This window comes from Anthonomus grandis, chromosome 4 (assembly GCF_022605725.1).
Source record: "Anthonomus grandis grandis chromosome 4, icAntGran1.3, whole genome shotgun sequence".
Taxonomy (NCBI): Eukaryota; Metazoa; Arthropoda; class Insecta; order Coleoptera; family Curculionidae; genus Anthonomus; species Anthonomus grandis.
The window spans coordinates 29,127,264-29,150,680 of NC_065549.1; the positions used below are offsets into that span (position 1 = coordinate 29,127,264).

The 23,417-nt window shown below is 32.0% G+C and overlaps 2 protein-coding genes across 2 annotated transcripts in view; one reads left to right on the top strand and one right to left on the bottom strand.

Annotated features, from left to right (window-relative positions):
- The first annotated feature begins 5,726 nt into the window (after positions 1 to 5,726).
- Positions 5,727 to 7,727, top strand: LOC126735670 (uncharacterized). Its single transcript, XM_050439737.1, has 4 exons — positions 5,727 to 5,873; positions 5,935 to 6,286; positions 6,352 to 7,176; positions 7,699 to 7,727. Exons 1-4 carry the CDS (start codon positions 5,727 to 5,729, stop codon positions 7,725 to 7,727), a joined length of 1,353 nt encoding a protein of 450 aa, XP_050295694.1.
- Positions 7,728 to 8,884: 1,157 nt separating this feature from the next.
- Positions 8,885 to 23,417, bottom strand: part of LOC126735693 (ATP-binding cassette sub-family G member 1-like) — a 105,692-nt gene continuing 91,159 nt past the window's right edge. Inside the window, exons 3-9 of the mRNA XM_050439756.1 lie at positions 15,545 to 15,734; positions 13,406 to 13,551; positions 13,018 to 13,256; positions 12,687 to 12,937; positions 12,433 to 12,601; positions 12,090 to 12,346; positions 8,885 to 9,590 (exon numbers count right to left, since the gene is read on the bottom strand). Of these exons, the coding sequence (XP_050295713.1) occupies positions 9,183 to 9,590; positions 12,090 to 12,346; positions 12,433 to 12,601; positions 12,687 to 12,937; positions 13,018 to 13,256; positions 13,406 to 13,551; positions 15,545 to 15,734 (1,660 nt within the window). The 3' untranslated portion in view covers positions 8,885 to 9,182. The remainder of the gene's footprint in view (positions 9,591 to 12,089; positions 12,347 to 12,432; positions 12,602 to 12,686; positions 12,938 to 13,017; positions 13,257 to 13,405; positions 13,552 to 15,544; positions 15,735 to 23,417) is intronic.

Here is a 23,417-nt window from a genome sequence, read left to right on the forward strand (position 1 = left end):
TACCTCTTACGTTGCCTATAAGAAAAATATAAATCTAGCAACACCATCTAGTTAGCTATGAAAAAATCTAAAATGTTTGCCTTATGCATTTTTTTGATACAATTAACAGAAAATTAGCAAAATTAAGCAAAAATTAGCATTATTAGAAAAAGCGAAGTTGGCCGTGACTGCTTTCATTTTTGTCAAATCAAATTAATTGTATCGAAAAAATGCAAGCAAAGATAATTTTTGATTTTTTCATGACTAACTAGATGGTGTTCTAGATTTTCAAGTCTCTTATCAGAAACATAAGATTTGAGCCTTATTCATCATAAGGCATTCTGATTCGTTCCCTAAAATTGCGTTTACACCATTCTTGGGACAGGAAATGTCAAAAGCACTCAAAAAAACGGGGACTCGTAAATGTTTAATAAAAGATTTAACACATAAATTTGGTCAGTAATCCAAATAATACATTTTCTTCAAGCATTTTGCGCAAGCTGTAGCTCGGACGGATTGCACTTTAGGACACATGTTTATAGGAAAAGAAAGAAGTCTTATTTTGACTCCAACAATATGCTTTTAAAATATTTGCACCGAATTTTGTAACACCCTGTATAAGTTTTGAAACACTTGAATCCATAATTTTCAAATACTAGTAACAGTTCTATGGTCCATACCCAGTTCCTCTGAAACTTTACTTGAGTGTGCTGAATCGATTTCTAGGGCACAATAAACCATTTCTTCTAGTCGTTCTTGCTACTGGACTCTTTCGATGGAAGGTTCTTGTACTTAGGTGTGGCATTTATAACAATCTTGAAGACAAAAAAAGTCTCAAGATTTGGCGGAAGATCATCGACGAAAGGAAGCGGTGTTGCCATTATTTCGGACATTACATAATGTCCAACTTTCCAACCTGTATACTAGAGGTGAATGTGAATTTAATGTAATGGTTTGCGAAGTCTGGTCATACATGAAGCGCAGTAGATCTTGCAATATCCTGACAGTAGAAGTCACCAGATGTTGGGAATATCAACTGGACTGGCTCAATATTCAAGGTTTTTTTTTCTTTCAAAGTTGCTTCTTGGATAAAATCTTTGCTCTGTGCAATATATGTTGTGGCCTTTGGACCAGGCATGTTCTCCTATTCCTGATGTGCAAACCTCTCCTGTTCGGGTTTACTTTCAATGTTGTTTTTGACTTTCATTGGTTGCTTTGTCTCTCCTATGTGTGATTCTCCACATGTGCAGCGGATTTGGTTTATGCAGTTCTTACTATCTAATAGGCATGCTGGCTCGGTCTTCGATTCTAAACCTCATGGCGATTCTCCTATTTTCCTCGAAGTTCCCTTCGAATCTTCGTACTTAAAGATCCGATAGGATCCTCCAGTTGCTGTGGCTCATTCCTTGCTATCTTTGATGCTTTCCTAATAGTTCTCTTTATTATTCACCTCATTGGATACCCGTTCTGCTATAAGTCTTTAATCGATTCCAAGCGATGTATCCGTAATTACCGTTCTTAAATGGTACTAACCTAACACGTCCAAGCGGTTATAGTTATAACCGTGTTGAGATGCGTGACGTCACCAATTAGCCCTTTATATGTCATCAATTTGGAACGATAATTACCCACGTCCGGAGCTGTTTTCTAAACGTCAAATGTCAAAGATATTGAAATAAGTGCGGGAAAAAATTAAAACAAACAACAAATTATTTCCTTTTTAAAGATAACATAAAATTTATTATGGCTAATAAGTTTTCTTTTTTGATATTTTTGTTTAAGAACTAATTACATATAACATTACTGGCAACCAAACACGTCCAAGCGGACACGATTGGTTATGTTATAAAAGGACTGTTCAAGGTCAACCAAGGGCTTAACCGCGATTAAAACCGATAGATCGCTTGGAATCGGTTTTTGGGGATGTTTTCTATTTTCTTGCTGAGATCAACATTTTTATTGCATATTGTGGTTGCCCTCCTGTACAAGGTTTTAATAATTCCCACCTTTGTTGAATCAGATGATTGTAATTGTAGTGTAGGTATTATTCTGTGTGTTGGATTGCGATAAAATTATGTCCTTAGGCGTCTATTTTTGTTCTTTATAGGAACATCTAACAAGAGCAGTGCTAACTTAATTTCCAACTCCATCCTGAACATAAGATAATCAATAATAAAACGCTTATTATTAATCTATTTCCATAAAAATCAATAGTATTTTGACTTTAGTTACTAGTAGTATGCGGAAAATTTAGGAAATATTTTAAATTTAATGGAAATCCAAACTTAGTTATTCTCTATATGCTAACAACATATGGTTATCAGTGTCATTTAATTTTTTAAATGATCTGGTTTGATGATAAATTAAAAATTTTTTAGAGTTATATGTTGTGATTTTTTAATATTACACATTTTTTCAAATCAAAGGTTTGACAATATAAAGGAGCAGCATTCAAAAATAAAAAAGTAAAACAAAAAACACAGTGAAGTACTTGAACACCAATTAAAGTTTACTACGAAATGAAGTGATTTTTCGTCACTCAGTATTTATATTTTATGCCTTCTTAGATTTTGTTTAAAAACAACCTCTTAGATGATTAAAACTTAATATTTTTTCGATGTTATCATAGATCATCCTCAGGACTACAGAAAATATTATCTGCAGCTACGAGGCATTAGAAAATCGGACTAATTTGACGGTACATGATCATTAAACACAAATATACAAACTGAAAGAATCATTTACTCAAACAGAAACTTTTTATGATTGTACGACGTGGGATTGAAAATAATGTCATTTAACGTTGAAAATTTTCCTTCGAAATTCTTTCGCGTCCAGAGTCGATAGCGAAACAATAAATGATTTAATATGATGGATTTAAAAACATAATATCAAGTTAAAAAAAAAACATGTTTCTTATTCTTTGCCAAATCTATTATTAAATAATCTTTTAAATTAAAAATTTAACTTGTAGAAAAATTCATTGTCATATCCCTTATCCAAACGTATTAGTCATATCATGTTTTAATTGCTCTTGGTAAAAGTTGAAAAATTCTTAAGAGCGTTCATTACCCCCTAATTTCTATTACATGGATAACTCTTTTGCTTTAAAAGATATTTTAATGAGATCTTCACTAGTATTTTTTAAATATTTAGCAGAAGAAGCGAAGTTATTTGTTTATTTTTTTTTTAAATATTGATATTTTTCTTTTTTATAAAAAAAAATATAAAAAAATAAATAAATTCGCCTCTAGTAAATGCGTTTTTAAGAAATTAACCCTAATAACATTTTATGAAATTTTTAATAATAAACCTAGCAAACGTGTAATAGCAAAATATGGCAATTTTTATCAAATTTTAGAATATTTACTACGTCTCGGCATACTTGGCAGCATTGCTTTATGCTTTATCGATCCAAGATCTACTGGCGAGCGTCGTTCCCGTGTCACCCCAATGTTAAAAAATATTAATATATAGTAATGTAATAAATTATGTAGGTTGAATATTAACAAATACGAAAAGTTTGGACTACCTGATTTAGTTATTTTTCGAACTTTTGCCCACAACCCTTTTTGGTTTGTGATGTAGCGTTGATGTGTTTATAAATTTGCCGTACGCTGCAATATTATTAATAATTGTTATTAGTAGGCAACTAATAATAATTAATAATATTAGGTACTTAGGTTAGATTAGTAGGATATTTAGTAAATTTTGTTTTTTTTTGTTTGAATTTTTAAGCCTGTCTGCAAGCGACTGTCGCCGCGCCATCGCGTCGCCTCGGTGCCGCCTTACCCCATTGTTAAACAATAATATTATATTATACTCAGGTAGAATAATGAGAAAAACGAAAATTTTAGACTGGGTACCTGAATAACTGTAACTTTTTACGTACCCTAACACTTTTTAATCTGTGATGTGCCGTTGTATATGGAAGTTTGTCGTGTGCTATTTTTGTGAAAACTGTGAACTTTACTGTTATAGTGTTTTTGTTTTTATTGTGCAAGAGCAGTTATTTTTTGAAAAAATAGGAAAACGTAAAGACGGTAAATCCAAGGTTTACTATTCGCGCCGGAAATCAAGGAAACACAAAAAAGTCTTAAAATCTGTACATACATTTAACTTTTTTTTTGTATTATTGTATTAATCTCTATCCAAATCTATATTTTAGATTTGGCCATTGCAAAAACATACTAATTTTTTGTCATTTATTTTAGTACTTCCCGTACTTCTGCTACTGAAAGTATGCCAATTCATAACACATCTGAAGAGGAAATAGAAGTTGAAAGACAAAGGTTAGTGCTTTATAATTATATATTATTTTATGCATCATAACTGGAAAATAATTAAAACATAATATCTATTTTATTTTTTAACGTGTTTTTGGCGCTTTTTATTTCATACAGAGTGAGCCAAATGAAAAATGCATTTTTTGATAGCGTTTGAGGTTTAATAGTACGTCAACTAAAACTGATTTTAGTTGATGCTTTTAATTAATTTTATTAAGTTACCTATATTAAAAGTATTAATACATTAAATTCCTAAACCAAAATATAATACTATAAAATAATATAATGTATAAATTCAAATATCAAGCAATGCTTTTTTGAAGATACTCGTAGGGATTTACTAAAATATTATACGTAATGAAAAAGCACTTATATATTTTTATAATAAGTTTTTCAAAACTTGATATGTTATTACTTATATTAGGTACATACCTAAACCAAAAACACAAAATACCGGATTTCGATAAATTCCTACCCAGCATTATAAAACATATAAATAATATTCACTAATGATTTCACTAAAATTTATGATTTTTTAATTTTTAGCAGTAATACTTCAGTATACAGGTGATACTTCAAATTTCTTGGAATTTTATGTAAAATCTAAAAATCGAATAATATATAGGGTGTGTAATTTAAAATAAGAAAGTTGACATCTACTTCCGGTATTACCAGAAGTGATATCGTAATGCGGTTTTCACCGGCTAGTAAGGCTTTGTTCCCTGCTTTTAATGACGTAAGAAAATATATATAGTTGCATTTGACTTTCTTTAAATAATCCATCAGAAAGATTTTCAGCTGTTGTATTTGCCCACCCGGTACATAATATGTACCCAATTGGCCCATATTTCTTATTTTTAAATGATTTGTTTAAAAAGTAAATATGGAAGGGTTTGTAACAAATTATTTTTAAAAAATTCGATGAAAAGCTTAATACCTAAACTCGTGATAAGAACTAAACTTTCATTTTGGCCATATTTTTTTTATTATTTTTTAATTAGTTGAGTTTTTTAATTATTTATTTTTTATTAGTTTTTATATCAAAATATTACTTTTAGAACATCTCCTGATACCATAACTGACTACGTTATAGAAGGAAGGAGAATCGTAGATATTCAGAAGCTTTTTAAAGAAATCCAGAATTTATCCAGACACCCTCTATTTAATTGCACAATTGCAGATATGAACATTTTGACGGAAAATAGAAAAGGCTTAAAAAGTTCAATTTTACTAAAGTGCAAAATGTGCAATTTAGAAAAATACCCCAATCTGTTTACTCAAGATGAGTCTGAAACATCCATGGACATAAATGCCGCAGCAACCATTTCAACGGGTATTGGATTTACTGCCGCGGAAAAATTTATTGCCATACTGGATGTCCCTTTTATGTCTCCAAATACATATCAGCAGCACCATGAGTTTGTGGGAGAAAGGGAGATAAGGGAAACGGCTTGGAAAGCAATGGAGGAAGCCGCACAAGAAGAGAGTTTATTGGCCAAAGAATTAGGAGAAGTAGACCAATATAATCACCCCTGTATCACTGTTGTGGCTGATGGTGCTTGGAGCAAAAGGTCTTATAATGTTAATTATGATGCTGCTTCAGGAGTTGTAAGTTTACTATGATTTAGTTAAATACTTAATTTTGTTTGATTTTTTTTTTGTATTTTAGGCTTGTATAATTGGACAGAGGACCGGAAAACTTTTATTTCTTGGAATCCGAAATAAATACTGCAGCTTTTGTGCATACGCCAGTGCCAAAAACATGGAAGTCATTCCAGATCATACATGTTATAAGAACTGGTCAAATACATCCACAAGTATGAAATCCGACATAATTGTGGAAGGATTTCGAAAAAGTATTGACATGTATATTATTTATAAAAGACTTATTGGGGATGGTGACAGTAGCGTCTATAAAAAACTGATCGAGGCTCGCCCATATGGAAGTTTACATGTGGAGAAAATTGAGTGCAGGAATCATTTATTAAGAAATTTTTGCTCCAAATTGCGTGAAATATCTAGTAAGTTTATTTATCATTAGCATTAATTTTTGAAAAAGCTATTAATTGTTCTGTATTTATTTTAGGTAAAAAAAGAAGCAACAGTACAAATAATCCGGTTTCACCATACCTGCGCAAACATATTTTGAACAATATACGAAGGATGAGAACTGCTGTTGCAATGGCTGTTACTCAAAGAAATAAAGAAGATAAAAGCTTTAGTATTAAAATAGAAAATCTTACTAAAGATTTAAAAAATATACCATCCCACGTATTTGGAGAGCATCTAAACTGTACAGCCATAGGATATTTTAGATGTGATAAAAAGTTTGGAGAAAAAAATTATATTCAAGAAATTAAGGCATGTGGGGTTTTGCAAGACATTGAAGTTTGTCTAAATAGACTCATATTGCATGCTTCCAGTTTGTTAAGAAATATGGAGAATAATGTAGCTGAACATTATAACTCTGTGGTATGCAAGTTTATTGGCGGAAAGCGCATCAATTTTTCAAAAAGAGAGTCTTATCAAATACGGTGTGAAGCTGCAGCCCTATCTTATAATCTTGGAAGCGGAGAATACCACAAACAAATTTTTAAATCAATTGCTGAAAAAAGTCCTTCTGGTCATAGAAAAAAATTTATTAATATAGTTAAACAAAGACGTATTAATACTCATAAAATAAGACCAAAAACCCTATTTAAAAAACGAAATAAATCAATTGCGCTTCCTGATAAAGATTATGGGGATCAGGAGGCAGATAATAGCATACAGCCAGACATGGAAGAAAATTTATTTGGAGAAAAAAAAAAGGAATTTTTAGAGGAACTCGAAAAAAATGAAAATGAGATTAAGGATTTAGAGATTAGTACCAGAGGACAAGGAGGAAATCCAAAGTGGTATCAAGAAAGGAGTTTAAGGCTTACAGCGTCAAATTTTGGAAATATTTGCAAAATGCTAGAAACAAATTGCAAAAATAAAGTAAAAGCAATTCTTTATTCCAATTTTCGGGGTAATAAACACACTAAGTATGGCACCGAAAAAGAACCATTTGCTATTCAACAATTTGAGGAAACCTACAATTTAAAAGTTGAAATGTGTGGTCTTTTTATTGATTCCGAATGTTGTGCTTTGGCTGCTAGCTCTGATGGGCTAGTTGGCTCAAGAGGACTAGTAGAAGTAAAGTGCCCATCAACAGCTTCAGTAATCAGCCCTACAGAAGCTATCAATAAAAAAATAATCAAGTTTGCCACCCTTGATGAAAATGGACAGATGCATTTAAAACAGAACCATGATTATTTTTATCAAATCCAAGGCCAGCTTCATATCACAAAAAGAGATTTTTGTTATTTTATTTTATGGGGATGCTGGTAGAACAGGTAAGCTTTTTGTTTTAAGTAGTAAGATATTTGGTATAACGAATTTATTATTTCAGATTTGGCGGCAGGACTCATTCTGGAATGACAAAATGATAGGAAAATTAAAAAGTTTCTATTAGAATTGTTTATTACCGGAAATTATCGACCCGCGATATAGTAGAGGACTGGAAAGAAGAAATCTATCGAGAAAATAACAACATTTTAATTTTAAAATAGGTATATTAATAGATTTTTGTAAATATAAAACTACTTTTTAAATAAAATTTAAAATATAAGTATGTATATAATTGTTTTTTTAATAAGATTAGGGTAAAATGTATAACAGTTCAAAAAAGATGTATAAAAAAAACAATTATACATAGATTTTGTGTAAAAAATGTATATTTTTTTAAAAATGCCTTTTAAAAACTACCCCGTACATCATTAACAAAAAGTCTCGCAAAAAGTTTAATAATAATTGTAGCAAAAAAAAATTATATGAAATAGGATCGAGCACCCCATTTCAAAGAAAATTTTTGCCAATAATCGACAATCGTAATGTCTCATTATTCAAGTTTCATAATGAACTTGGAAGAGCAGGCTCCAACTTAAATTTAGCAATTTATTTCAGTTCTCTAGCATTTATAGTTACTTCACAATTAATTTTCAAAGTTCGAATAAATACGCCATGTTTAATTTTTTCCTTGTACCAGCGCGGCCGGGATGATACGTCACAGGCGCCCAAGTGGACCCAACGACCGACGCTAGCATGTCGACCGCGCACGCTTCTTTGTCAAAATAACGCCTGGGTACTAGGCTGTGGCTGGCTGGCTAGCGAGCGCTCTATAATACACCGTGGCGTCGCGTCGGCGTCTATGACGTAGCACGTAATTGGGACGGAATCTCGGGAGGTATAAAAAACCCCAGACTAGCAGCCTTATAACTTTGCAAATACTTACCCTAACAACTTGAAATAAACGTCCTTGTTCTTATAAACTTATGTTGTATTTATTTTTGGGAAAATATATATATATTTTTTTTAATTTTCCAAGCCCATTCCGCACGCCATGCTATGCCATCCTCACCAGATCTATATGACACGCGAGAACCTATCGGTTTGGTCGCCGCTTTGAAATTACCCCTTTCCTTCATCGTTCCGCTGAGTGTTGCCGTATGTTGGGTGAGCCGAAAAATCGCCTATATTTTGAAATCCGAGTTGGTCACGTGCTGATGGATGCTCTTAAGAAAAAAGACGAAGCATAATCTCAAGAACCAAAATATATTCCCGTTAAAAAGAATACTTTCCTATTAGAATAAATTCACCAGCAAAATAACTTAAAATGTAAACAGGATAAAGATTTTTGGGTTTATCGAATTTTCAAAGACGTTGATTTATTTTTATATATTATTACTTTTAATTTATAACTTCTATATCTATCTTGTCTAACAATACTGATAGTCCCAACAATTTTAACCCATTATACAATTGTACATTATACAAAGAAAAAAAACCTTAATAATTACCATTTATTGAATATCACAATTTAAAATTAATAATTTATCACCGAGCGAACTGGGACTTAACAAGTCGTCCTATATACTCTAGAGCTAAAAAGGTTTTGTTAGGGGATAATCTTTGACGTAGTAAATAGTAAAACCCTCCCCTAAAGATTACCAAAATAACTAGCAAGGCTAGAAAATCAAACCAGATAATGGTGTTATCCATACCCATTTCTTTTATAAAATAATCAAGATCCGTCCAAATACAGAATTCTTCATTTTCTGGACATTGGAGCTTCTCCCTATCAGAAAGCATGGTATGGATCAGAGCCTCGAGAGAGTAACGTAGGTAACTGAAATACATGGCGATCTTTATTAAAGTAGGAATACTGTCGTATCCACTGCCAAACCCATATACGGCAAGTAACATGAATGGTACTGCTATTACAGGTCCAGCAAACATGGCATTCTAAAAAAGAAATTATTTAAAATTTTTATCAAACGTATACAAGGAAAAACTTCTAAATAATATAATATTAGGAAAACTTAAGTAATTTAAGTTACAAGGATGATTACATTTTAGTTAGATTAAGGTTTCTTTAGTATGAATTACATGAGCACAGATTTTGTTTTTTTTATTGCACAAAAATGATCATAAAAAAGAAAAACTATTAAAACTATAGCTAGTTAGTGGTTATAATGACAAAACGATCAGTTGATTACACTTATAGCCCTGCTGACTTAGAAACTCCATCAATACTGTGCCACTTGGCAACACCTAATAGTTCATCAAAATTTTGTTCTACTCTATACTAATAAAAAATGCCCTAATGCAGTCATTAAACTACATAGTGACAAACTGACAGAATAGGCCGTGCAACTTCTCTCTCCTAAGTTTCGACATCATATAGGGATGTGTAGAGAAAATAAAATGCTGCAAATAAAAGGAAGAATATTCTTTGCCCTTATAACAGCTGTTCCAAAGACTTAAAGGTCAACAAAATTTATCATTATCCAGTTATAAAATCTTAAGTCTTACGTAAGTTCCTGAAACGCAATTGCGGTGTACAACCTACAAAATTTTAGTACTCATATCACATTAACGCAAAATATTACATCTAGAGTAAACATAAATAAGATAAATTATTAATAATTATATACCCTAACTTAAAAATATTTCAATCAATATTAATTAAAAATCAATAGAATTAAAGATTATCAGGGTGTTTTAACATCCCAAAAGTTTTAAAAAAATACATTAAGGTTTGCTTCGGTATTATTTGGTATCATTTAGAGATTATTGAGCGAAAATTCTATAAAGACGTGAAAGTAATAAATACTTGATGGTAAGCAGAACACTATTAACCCAACTAATTTTAGCTAATTTTTTAAAAGTTATGGTTCGATACTGGAAGAGAACCGTATTAAATAGATATAAATCTAGTGTTCTTTTTAATCATTACAATAAGCCTCATATAATTATGATGAATTCTCACAGTTTTACCGTTGATTGAATATTTATTATTGAAATACCCAAATATTCAATCAACGGTTTTACAGTTTTAGGGAGGTTTGAAATGTTAATTTAGGATAACTATTAGCCACCAAATAAATATATCGTTTTTTCAATGTAACATTTTGTTTCCCAAAAATATATATTAAAGCTCTTACAATTCTAATTAAGTTATTTTAATAAGTCTTTATTCTTTAGCCTATTGTTCTGTGCGTTTACTGCCAATAAAAATTATTTGTAATTTTGTACAAAACTGTTTTTGTAAGATGTAAATTTACATTTACATATTACAAAAAAAATATAGTATCAAATTTTAGGTGGCATTAAAGAAGGATGGGGAAAGTGAGCGGCAAGCAGAGACCGATAATGTGATATTTTTTAATTATAAATGGAGTCAATAATGATAAATAAGTGATATTCAATCAGCAATCAATATTCATAATACTTTTAAGGTATTTTAATTTGCATCTTCTCTGAATATTTTTGTTGTTAAATTTTTTCGGTAGAAGCCATGGAAACTTAAGTCTTGACGATTTTTTTGGGTTTTATTTGGAACAAGTCGATAGTAAAATATTAACTAATAATATTTATGCAAATATTGAAATAGTGTGAAATCCGAAGTTTGGCAGCCAACACCCATTAAATCGGCATGAATTGACACGCATAGAATATGAAACTCCGTTGACCATCAACATAAAAAGAGATAGTAATTGGAGATGTGAAAATATTCGAAAAATAAGTCGTTAATCGGATACAAAAAGGTTTTTGTTTATATAGGCTAAATCCGAAGGCGATGTATAGTTTGACTCTAGTCAGGAGGAGGTATTGGATCCTTGATATTATTAAAAAGAACACTCATAGAGAGTTTTCGTTATCATTTATTTCCAGATCTGTTGGGTAATTATGAAAATATGTGGGATTAAACGCTTTTAATCAATCAAGTTCGTATTTTATTTTTTACGTATATAGATTAAAGCGACACACTTTGTCTATATGACTCTTGCTATACTACTGCTTAAATACTTCCAGATCATCAAGTGACATTAGTTACACTATCTGAATACGCATTTAAAATTAATTTACAAAAATCGCTTAAAAGAGCCTAAAAAATCTTACAATTTACTTAAAAGGAAAAAGGCAAATAAATAAATCAAACTTGGTATAGGAAATTTATCTAGACTTGCATAGGCACCTAGTCTTGAATAGTGTCATGGAAAAAAAACCACAAATGTTTCTACTGGAAATTATACTAAATATATGAAAAAAAAATGATGTTTAGATACCAATAAGACAAAATATTTTAGAATGTTATATTAGAAATAAGAATCGCATAAGCCGCTTTAATCATTCTACCGAGTTTATAAAATGTCTATAATATTATGATCGTTAGGTTTTAACCACTAACAACACCATTAACAGTGTAATACAGTTTATTGATTTTAATTCAATACTTACCACCAAGCTAAGCTGTGATGCAATAAGAAGTCCTAGACTTTCTGAGATAATCCCGGTTAACATACATATGGCGTAAAAAATAGCGAGTCTCCCGATTTCCATTGGCTGATCTGTTAAGATGTATACTAAAATGATGTAAAGCGATCCCAAAACTAAATGCACTGGTATAGTTGAGGTTGTTAAAGCCGCAAAATAGGCACTCAACCTATACCATTTGTTAAAATGTTCTCGTTTAATAAGCTGGTACTCTTTAGGAACTAAAAATAAAAGATGGAAGGTGAAGTCGACGTGTAGTAACGTATACTTGTACTGAGGTGTTGGTTTGTATTTTACATTCGCTTACATTGTAATAATACTGGCATCATTGGGATGTACATAAAGAAAATAATAACGGTAAAATAAAACCCAAAATTAAATATAGTTTTTGAACCATCTTTTCCCATGCCAAGATATAACGTTCCCACTAGACATCCTAGTAATGCATGAAGTATTGTTCGAAGAGCCAGGTAACTCTATAAAACGGAGTTTTTATTTAGTAACAATATATTTTTAAGATGTGTATATAATGTGAAATTATATAGGATGAATTAACATTACCTTATCTCTCCACATTTGTTTCCACATTCGCATTAGTAGTATACAATACTGCATTGCCCAGCTCGATTTCTGATTGTCATAGATATTTGCTTGTTCTAAAATTTGGAAGTCATCATCTTGATTATGTCGGGATTCAGTTAGTATTTTTATGTTAGACTTTGATTGGTAGCAAAATAACGATTTTCCATTTTCTATAGCGGTAACTAATTTTTCTTGATAACTTCCATATTCTTCACTAGCGATCTCAATCACTGTAAATAAAAATAGCTATTAAATAAAGGCTTCCTAAAGAATTTAATATTGGGGATTGGGTCAGTTTATGCACACTTACTAAAATCAGCGGGATTATAATGGGTGGGACATTCTAATCCAATATTGGCAAGAAATGGCACTACTTCTGGGCCATAGCCTTGATAAACACATTGGCCAGCCGACATGATGTATACGTTATCAAAAACGGAAAACATTTTTGCACTCGGCGTATGTATGGAACAAATTACTGTTCGTCCTTCTTGGGCTATACATTTTAATAAACTAACACACTGGGAACAAGATAAATCATCTAAACCCCTAAAAAACGTTCTACGTTGGTTATAGGATCTGTTTTGTCTAATTATAAAAATAATCTTAAGAGTCTTATTTTAAACAAATCTGGTTTCTCTGAATACAATATTAATCGTTTTATCAATAAAATACCATTTACGTTTTCAATTACTTACGTTGTCGGTTCATCTAAAAATAAAACTGGAGGATTGTTAAGCAACTCTAGTGCAATAGAAAGCCTTTTTTTCTCTCCACCTGAAAGCTGTGTAGTTTTGGTATTTACTGCGTTCTGTAGTCGTAGCATTTCCAATACTTCAAGTATCTAAAAAAAAATAAATATAAATAGTGTTGATGTAATTCTTTCATATAATACGTGCCTTAATAGTTGAACTAAAATCAGTATAAATATGTTCTAAATATACAGTATAAAAATATGTTTATCTAAAGTAAAATACCTAAGTTTAAACTCCGCTGATTTTAAGCAAATATATGTATCCTTTTTCGTTTCCTTTTTCCTTTATTTTAGATCAAAAACTGTATTAGGTCAGTTTACACTCTTTTTATTTATATTGCTTATTCTTTGGTCACTGTAAGCTATTTTCACACAAATATACATATGTCATTTGTCGATAAAAAGAATAAATAAAATTTGTGATTTGAGCTATGAAGTTTTATATTAGAAATAAGCTAAAGTTGATCCAGTACATTAATGGAAAGTATTATATACAACAGGTGGTAGTTAGAGCGAGGTGAAATTCAAAAATTTGAAAGTAAGAGAGACGGAGACAGCAGTGAGAAAACGAATCCTGCTAGACTACTAATTAACTGGAATATTCTATTTATCTTGCAAAATGTTAACGATAAAGTTAGTTTCTTCACCTTAAATATTCTTCAGCTTTTTGATAGTCACGCGCCAGATATAAAAAATAAGAAATGTAAAAGGTAAGAGTAAGTCTTACACACCTTGGATAACTGATAATAATCATCTTTTAATTAAACTTCGCAATAAAATCTTAAAGAGAATTCGACAACTAAAAATCTTGTTCACTGGGCATATTACAACTACGAAACTACACCACTACAGCTATAAGAGCTGAAAAAAAGGCTTATTTAACATTAAACGAAAAAAACAAAAATTTTAAAGAAAAATTGAGTATTATGAGAAAAATCGGATTTTATAAATCAAATAATTCTTTCATTCCCAGAAACCTTAAAAATGACATCATATAAACTTTTAATTTACACAAAACGAAATCTCCTTTAACATTGATCTTGAACTTCCAAATAATTATTGTCGATGTAATAGATTAACAGAGGATTCATTTATGAATATTTTGCGGCCTTTTTATTATATCGCGTTGTATAATTATATTTAAATTTATAGGCCCATTTATATACCAATGTAATTATTACTTGCATACTAACTGGGGAATTTCCCACCTTCTGGAAACAATCTAACTTTCTGCCGAAATTTTTAAACGCAGCTTTTAATATATAAATATCCTATAATATCGCAACATGTGTCAATCATCTCCCGGACCTCTGACTATCTTTAAATGCTTTTCGAAATAATACCTGAAAAAGGCTTATACCTGGTTTGTTTTAATAGTGTGTGTGTTAAGCAGATACAAGTTTATATTTTTGAATACCTATTGCTGTTAGTGAATTAATCATTAAGTAGCAAAAGTTAGGTTTAGTTGTTACTGTTACACAAACTTTATTAATTATGTCTGAACTTGGGTTGCATCCTAGATTTACAAATTTGTGTTACACCTGATAATATATACCTTAAGGTTGTGACTTGGGTTTTTTGTAGGTTAGTATTTTATTTATCAGGCTGCGACAGCTCTTAACTGTCTGTTTAAAAGCTGAAATTTGCCTTTTAAGCCATGTTCCTATTATCGCTGACAGCTATCATGAAATTTTTTTTAATAAACACAACAATATTCAATAAACGTTATTATTAGTATTATTATTATTACTATTATTATAAATTCACTTCCGCTTGAATGAGCTGATACGCTTAAAATAAAGAATAATAATAAAGAGAAATGAAATCTAAAAGAACGTACAAAATAGCTTATTATTATTATGTTTTTTGAAAGTCATTGCCCGAGGGACCTAATGGCGAAACGCCACTGCTTGTAACGCGCTTACTCTGCAATTTAAAGGAAATACTGGGATACTTCCCACTATTATATTCTTATAATTTTACTTATATTGTCTTGGTTATAATTTAATTATAATGGCTTATAATTTCTATTCACAGTAAAATCATTTTTATATGTAGGTTCGAAGTTGTTTCAGTCACTTACGGATTTTTCTTTATCTATATATGAAATAGATCTAGGCATTTTTAAATTGGCAGCTACCATCATAGCCTCCTTAACAGTTAGCATTGGCTGCATCAAATCCTCTTGCATAATATACCGCGATAATTCTCTAAACGCTTTTATGTCTCTTGGTTGGCCATTTATCAGAATTTCGCCAGTAGCAGTTCGGCATCTAAAAAATAATTTAAAAAAATATCACAAACTCATTTAGGAGATAATTTAATTTTTTCTTTAAATTAAGCTTCGATACTTCAAAGGTACAAAATAAAAAGGGATCATGGGTGTAGCCGAATGGATGGGAAGGGGAATAATACCAGGGGTTGAAGATTAATATGTATATATTAATGTTATGAAATTGCATACATATAGATATTTATTACATCATTCAGTGAATTCAAAAGTATAAAGTGGAAACTTCATACTTTTATAAATACATATTCATAAAGTCCGGTTCTTGGGATGAAATATTATTAATAAATATACGATTTGCATAAAATTGCTTTGCTAGAATTTAACTTGTTAGAATGTGAATATGGAAAATGAGAAGAATGATTTCTGATTTACTTCAGTATTTTGCCGCTAAATGGACATTCTAAAAATGGAAAATGAATTCACTATATGGTATGGCTTAAAGAGCCAAGAGTGTAGAAAAAATGGTTGGGGGATTAATTTGAATATCGAGGTGTGAAAATCAAAAAGTGCTATGCGTACAAGCGTTTTTAAACGTTTTTTTCCTACGAAGTCATATCCAATATTACTAACGGAGTCTTGAGACACTATTGAATGTGAGGACGGAGTTTTATTACGGGCTCCGAGTATTGTAGCAGATATATATTTCCCTATTATTGGCACAATAGGGAAATATTTTAAAGCGTTCTATTACACATTAAGTTTAAGAGTTTTACACCTTATTTAACTAATCCTTCAAAAACTTAAATAAATACTCTAATTTTATTATAATTTTTAAGCATGTGTCTTTTTTTACTTTTACTATACTTTTAAATTAATAAATATACAGTAAATAATGACTATCCTCCCTTAACTTTTAGTCTTACTACCACGGCATTTCATAAAAAATACTGAACTCGTAAGTACCAGTTCCTATAGAGATTTTTAAGTTAAATGATTATGATGCTGTTTCAATGTGTAGGTCACGTTTTGTTTTAGAGTCTTATTTATGAGATAATGTACCTCCATACAGACACATTTGTGTCTTTAAGGAGATATTGTAGCATTTTTCCCGTTCGTTAGGCATGAATGAAAACAATCCAAAAAAGGTCAACTAATTTATTTACACACTTCACTACGAAAACACGATCACTCGCGTCTTCGTGATTTCCATAATAATGAGCCAGTCGGTTAAAATGAATGACTCGAGCTTTACCACTCGGCGGCTTTTATATTCTGTAAAGAACATCGTTGGTGGCTTCCAGCACTGTGTATGGCCCATCTCAGGGTGTTTGAAGTTTTGGTGACAGACCCTTCCTTTCTAGAAGGTCTCTTAGGGTCATAGATCCAAACTAAGTCATCGTTGTTTTACCTCTGGTCTTTGGAATTGATATCATTCATTCGATTGCTGGTGTCTGGAATAGAAATGCGCACTTGATTATGAATTAGATCCATTCTCCTACGCAGCTAACTGACGTAGTCCTCTTCGGCAACATCGGTTCCTGGCGGGCAACCAAACTTCAGATCGTATGGAAGATGAAGTTCTCTTCCCATCACTATTCGAGCCGGAGAGTCGTCGGTGCGTTCATGGATGGCCGATCGATAAGTCAGCAGAAGCAACTGAAGAAATCTAAACCAGTCTCTCGGTTGCTAGAGATTTCCAAATTCCATTTTTGCATTTTAAAGCATTTTCGAACAGCAAGCTTTCTTCTTTCTTTGCGACCGCACATACAAAGGATTTCCTGCACCAGTTCCTTACGTCTACCTTCTTTCGTAGGCCCCGAACCTTGTCTCGGTGTAAACAAAAAACAAATCTACCAGGCATTTAATAATTGGGCCTGGGAAAAAACAAAGAAGAATTGGAGGTTTGAAAATTGGAAAAGGACAGACGGAAGTAGACAGGCCAAGGAAATGATACCAGACCTTGACGGCTCTAAAGCAAGGCGACTGCTAACAAAGACCCGACAAAGTATCAAAAACTTGGTGGGAATCCTGACGCGGGAACAACAGTCTAAACAGGCATCTACACGTTCTTGGTATAAGAGAAAGCCCACTCTGTCCGAATTGCGGTACAGGGGAGGAAACTTCATACCACATACTAAGTATCACAGATGATAATAAATAACTAAGTATCTGTGATACTTAGTATGTGGTATCATTAGTAACTTAGTAGGTGGAGTCGCCTGAGAAGGTAAATTTTTATAGCAACGACACTCCAGCGGGAAGATCTTAAAGATCTGGACTGGGACAACGTGCAAGCCTTTTTTAAAAGGAAGACTCAGTGGAGACCGCGTATTGGGAGTGGAGGCGTAGGTGGGTAATTCTGAGGTTGGCGAAAAGGGACTGCTCAGGCCTACTTGCCCAGCTCTAGCTCCCCCACCCTTACTACTACTACTACTACTACTACTACGTCTACCTTGCTATTGACCCAGTAAAATCTTTCCCTCACTTTTTCCAGGTTTTTGGTTACTCCAAAACCCGGCATGGATTTCTTCTAGCAACTCCGAAATCCTACAATTAGGCACAACGATTTGCAAAGTATCATTGCCGATGGTGGTTATTAACAACTGAGCATCTTTACCCTCTGCCTGCTGACAATGTATGCAGTTCTCCGGACAGGGTCTTTTTTATAGGGCATCTGCATTTCCATGGATTCTCTCTGCTCGATGTTCAGTGTCAAAGTGCCAATATTTCGAACTTTACCCACTGAAGTGACCACTATCGGTGATGCGGCTTATATATTCGGCTGAACGCTATTCCCGACGATTTTCGACAACGTTCTAGACGTTGTCCGGTGTACCATTTGTCATTCCAGAATGACGGAGAATCAGCTGGTTTCTGGGTGTTTACAATATCGTTATATTATTTATCAACACAGTTTCTGATTTCATTTTCAAATAAAGCTAAGTATTTGACGATAGAAAAGAAAATGATATACGAAAGATATGATAAATAATTTCAATACAGTTATATTTCATTTTGGAGCATAAGAGCTAGGTGGAAGATATTAAAGGGATAGTTATCAAAAGTATGTAGAACTTACTGATATTCCTCTCAATGCTAAGTTAAAGAAAATTTTTATTAGATCCAATAAAATTTAATTAGTTAATTTGTCTCTTTAATCAGGAGGTCATCCTTCCTACTGAAGAACCAGTTATATAACACCAATTCATGAGAATGGTGACAATTTTTAAGTGACCTACTAGAATACTAAGTACTCTTCAAACACAACTTATTGATGAAGAGTTTGTTTTTTTTTTGCTAACCATTTTTCCGACTAATTCCTCTGACATTTCGACTTTCTAGTTGCCTTCGGAAGAGATTTTACAGTCATAGATTGTATACGGACTTAGTTAGCTCACTTAAATAAACTTGTTGCTTGATGCAATAGTAATTGTACGAGATTAACTATTTAAAAATTTTTACTCAGTCAACTTCAGTAGAAAAATCTGTTCTTAATATGTTTATAATACCTTCATTAAGTCTATGTATCATTAAGTCTATGTAAAAACATATGAGTGACTTAGTTGACCACTTCTATAATCAAAAGAAGGCTTGTTAGATATTTAGAAAATTCGTCAGTCTGGTGCTTATGCCTTCAAAAGCCGCTGGAGTAGACAGTAAATATTATATTAGAAATGATGCATCCCATTTATCCTACCCTACTTAACACATGTTATTAACGGTGCCTTTACAGAAGGTGTATTTTCGAACATGTGAAAAAAACACTTGTTTTACCACTCGAATGAATACTTTCGTTAAAAAATAATCCGTTTGACTCAGTCTGGGTTTAAAAAATCACAGATGATATTTTTAATCAGTGTTATAAGGTAAAGCTAAGTAATCTCTTAAATTTTAGCAAGGCGTTTGACACCCTAAATCATAAAGTTTTATTAGTTTTTAATATTTTATTTTACATTTTGTTAACAGGTTAACATATAATGCTGTTCAATTATTATCTAAATATCCTTATCTTAAAGTCAAACTGTTTTCTAGAATGCCAACTTATCTCGCTTTAAATCCTGTAAACCGCATACTTGTAAGCATCAATTATACGTCGACGACACTGACATTTATTTGTCTTTCTTTCCAAGCAAAAGTAGTCAGTCCGTGACAGCACTTTTGACTTCAAACAAATTTTCTAACAAAGTAAAAAATAACAACCTCATAATTGATTCTACAAAATCATTAGCTGTGTTTTTTTGGAAAATTTAATGATAAACTAGATTTTCTACATAATTTCAATAGGTCAATAAGATTAGAAAATAACAGTTCGGCAATAATCAACCATGAACAAAGGAAATAATGGATCATGAACTTTGCTTTGCTTATCATGTTAATTAGTTCCTACAAAAAGCATATTTCAATTTAAAATTACTTTATTAAAAACCACATGTTTTCAATGGAAAACCTAAATTTTTTTATGCGATTCTTTCGTATTTGGTACATTTGAAGTACTGTGATATTGTTTACGGACCCGCAGCTGTATCGAATCGAATCCAGAAACTGCAAAATTCTTGTGCTCGCTTAATATATGGTATTTACAAAAATGAACATAGCAGTCAGGCTTTTGACAAATTACAGCAATTGTCTACATGGTCTAATATGATTTGTTTATATCATAATGTGTGTTATTACTTAAATCTCCACCGTACTTATACCGTGCTTTTATTTCAAAACAAACGACCGTTAATAACTACTTAAAAAAAAACACGTCAATCAATACAGGAGGACGTTTTATATTTGACAAAGTTCTGTCAATCACGTCCTCACCTCTAGTTAACCTCACTTTGATGGAAACCCATCGTGTGACACACCATTGTAAGTAGCAGTAAAATTTCTATTCCACAGCGCCAAAAAAATTAAATCGGTTATGGATATTTTATCGACCTCAAACTTTTGTATTTTAAATGGCTACCTTAAGTGTGATACGTCATTTTAATGGCTATACATCCCATCTTACCAAATCAAAAAAAAAACTAAATCGGTTAACGTATAAGCGAATAGTAAGCAAAAATGTGTGGTAATAAAAAGACCTTTTATCAAATTAAACTTTGGTAGGTCAAATGTTTGCCTCATAAGCTGTATTCGATTCAACGCCGGTTTTGGTTCTGGTTGACAGCTATTTGACGCTATTAACAGAATATTTGACGTATTTGGTTACAAATAATGACGTCAACGCATAACCAATACCAAACCACCCGAATGCAATGGTTCTGCTGTTTTTTTATTGGTTATGGTTCTTGCTATATTTGTGTTATGTTTCAAATACACATATTGGCATGGGCTAATATTAAAACTTTATTTCTAACTTTAATGTGGCTGATTCTCAACTCTTTTTATTGTTGCAACATCAAAATTTTCAGAATTTATAGCAAACTGAGCAAAGTGGCCCGTCATTGCCACCTGTCTTAAATAGTCAAGTGTATAATCATCATCTAAAAATTACAAACAAAATACCTACTAATTTAAAGGGCTATTAAATAAATTATTGAGTAATAAAGGCCCTGCATTTATTTCTGCAGTGTAGTAACCGAGAGTAATATGATGTATGTAGTTTTTATTTATTTTAGTAAAAAAGAAATCTGAAGTACCAAAAAAGCTACCAGTAAGAAGTAAATGGCAAGTAGAAATATCAGCCTCTATATATATGGACTTATCGTTAATTAAAAAGTGTACATTTTCCATTATATCTGGTTTAATATAAATACTGCTTACGAGTAATTATTTCCGAGATATTTAAATTTAAATATATTTTCGACGCCGCTCTGTGTGTTAATTAAACGGGGCAAAGCTGCAATACACGGCCACTAACGTGACGTCACGCCAACCAGTATCCAGGTCCGAAAGACTGTCGACGGTCCCGATCTGCTTCAGTGATGGGTCAATTTTTTTTCTAAATGGACTGGTAAACCGGCATAACTGTACATACTGGGATAATGAAAATCCATATCTTTTTCGAAAGGATCATACTCAGTATTCCGAAAAAACTAATATATGGGCAGAAATTTAACTGGACAAATTTATTTACAAAAATACTATATATCCATTAATTATCCAAATTTTGGAAAACCAAGTGGATAAAAATGGTGTTGGGATACTACATGAAAAGAATTTGTATTTCCAATAATACGGAGCTTCCCTGCACTACGCTTTGACAGTTCGAGAGTGGCTTGATGAACAGTTTTCAGGGATGTGGATTGGCAGGCGTGGTGTAATCGAATGGCCCGTGCGGTCGCCAGACCACAGACACTACTAGATTTTTTCCTTAGGGGATATTTAAAAAGCAAGGTCTATAAGTCCCCACCTGAAAATATTAATGACTTAAAGGAACGAATTACTCGCAAATGTGATATTGGCGGACGAACACTTGCCAATGTTCGTGAGGAATTTCAAAGAAGACCTTATTGTTGTCTTGTGAATAACGGATCACATTTTGAGCGCTTAATAAAATAAATTTTGTAAACTGATTAAATTATTTATTTTTTATACAGTTTTTTACATCCTTACTGTTTAGAAGCCTCTAAATTTTTTTATAGACCGTTTGGTGGTAGACTGTATGCCGTTTAAAATGATGTATCACACTACAGGATTGCGATTTGACATAGCAAAGTATGAGGTCGATAAAATATTCATACATTCGTCATTTTAGCTCATTATTTGCGGGTTCGTCAACCGATTTAATTTTTTGTATATACAATACACAAAACTATCTGTCATGAAAGATTTTTTTTCAAATGAACGTGTTTTTAAATACTTCTAAGTTTTACTTTCAATATTTCTAATTTCAGTACGGTAAACAGAAAAAACAACTGTCAAATCGAGGTGCCCTCTTTACAAAGGACTAACATACCCTATAAATATGATCTGGTAGAAAAGTAATTACAGGTATAGGATTTTCAAAACATATAAAAATTATCGATAATTAAGTATTTGTCATAATAATATATCAAAATTATTTAGATCGGTCGAAAAAGCAACTCAGTGTTTTTGTTACCCCCACTGACTGGTGAAGGGTAATTGGCAACATGATAGAGCAAAGTTGACACATTGAGAGTGTTTAAGACAAGCGACAGATGCGAGAACGAACGTCATTTCAGACTTCAGTCGGCTATCTTGAGAGATCAGCTCTCTCTATCTCTATCAGAGAATCTTTGGTCAAGAGTTATGCAATTCGATGAGTTCACTCATCATCATCAGACTCTAAGACTACATAGCTGTGATGTTTACATGTAGTGTTAAGAGTCGAAATGCATAACTCTTGACAAAAGTTTGGCATTTTCATTTGTGGAGAAAAGTCTTCCCGCCCTTCCCAACCCGCTATTTTATAAATGAGTTATTTTTTCAGCCAAATACATTTTACCACACAAGAAAAGGAGTTGTATAAACATCCTAGATACGTCATATTATGTCCAGTACATGACGTAAAATGTCCTAAAAGTACGTACATATGACGTAGAGTCGGAAAGTATCTCGCAAAATTTATACATTCTTAAACAAAATAAACCAAATGAATGAAATTAATCAACTTTTATTGAAATTATTATCCATAACCTTGAAAATAATAGTTTAATAATTAATTAAAAAACATAAAAATTTAAACATGTTTTTTTTTGCAGCAGATAGTTTTAAGTCAGTATATGCAAATAATAAATGTTAATATACATTTTTATGTACATTTAATAGT

What these genes read in the sequence shown, in the direction of transcription:
- LOC126735670 (XM_050439737.1), top strand. Translation starts at nt 5,727, where the DNA reads ATGGAGGAAGCCGCACAAGAAGAGAGTTTATTGGCCAAAGAATTAGGA. An exon ending in ATGATGCTGCTTCAGGAGTT is followed by an intron (nt 5,874 to 5,934) that starts GTAAGTTTACTA and finishes TTTGTATTTTAG; the next exon opens with GCTTGTATAATTGGACAGAG. An exon ending in AAAGTGGTATCAAGAAAGGA is followed by an intron (nt 7,177 to 7,698) that starts GTTTAAGGCTTA and finishes TTATTATTTCAG; the next exon opens with ATTTGGCGGCAGGACTCATT.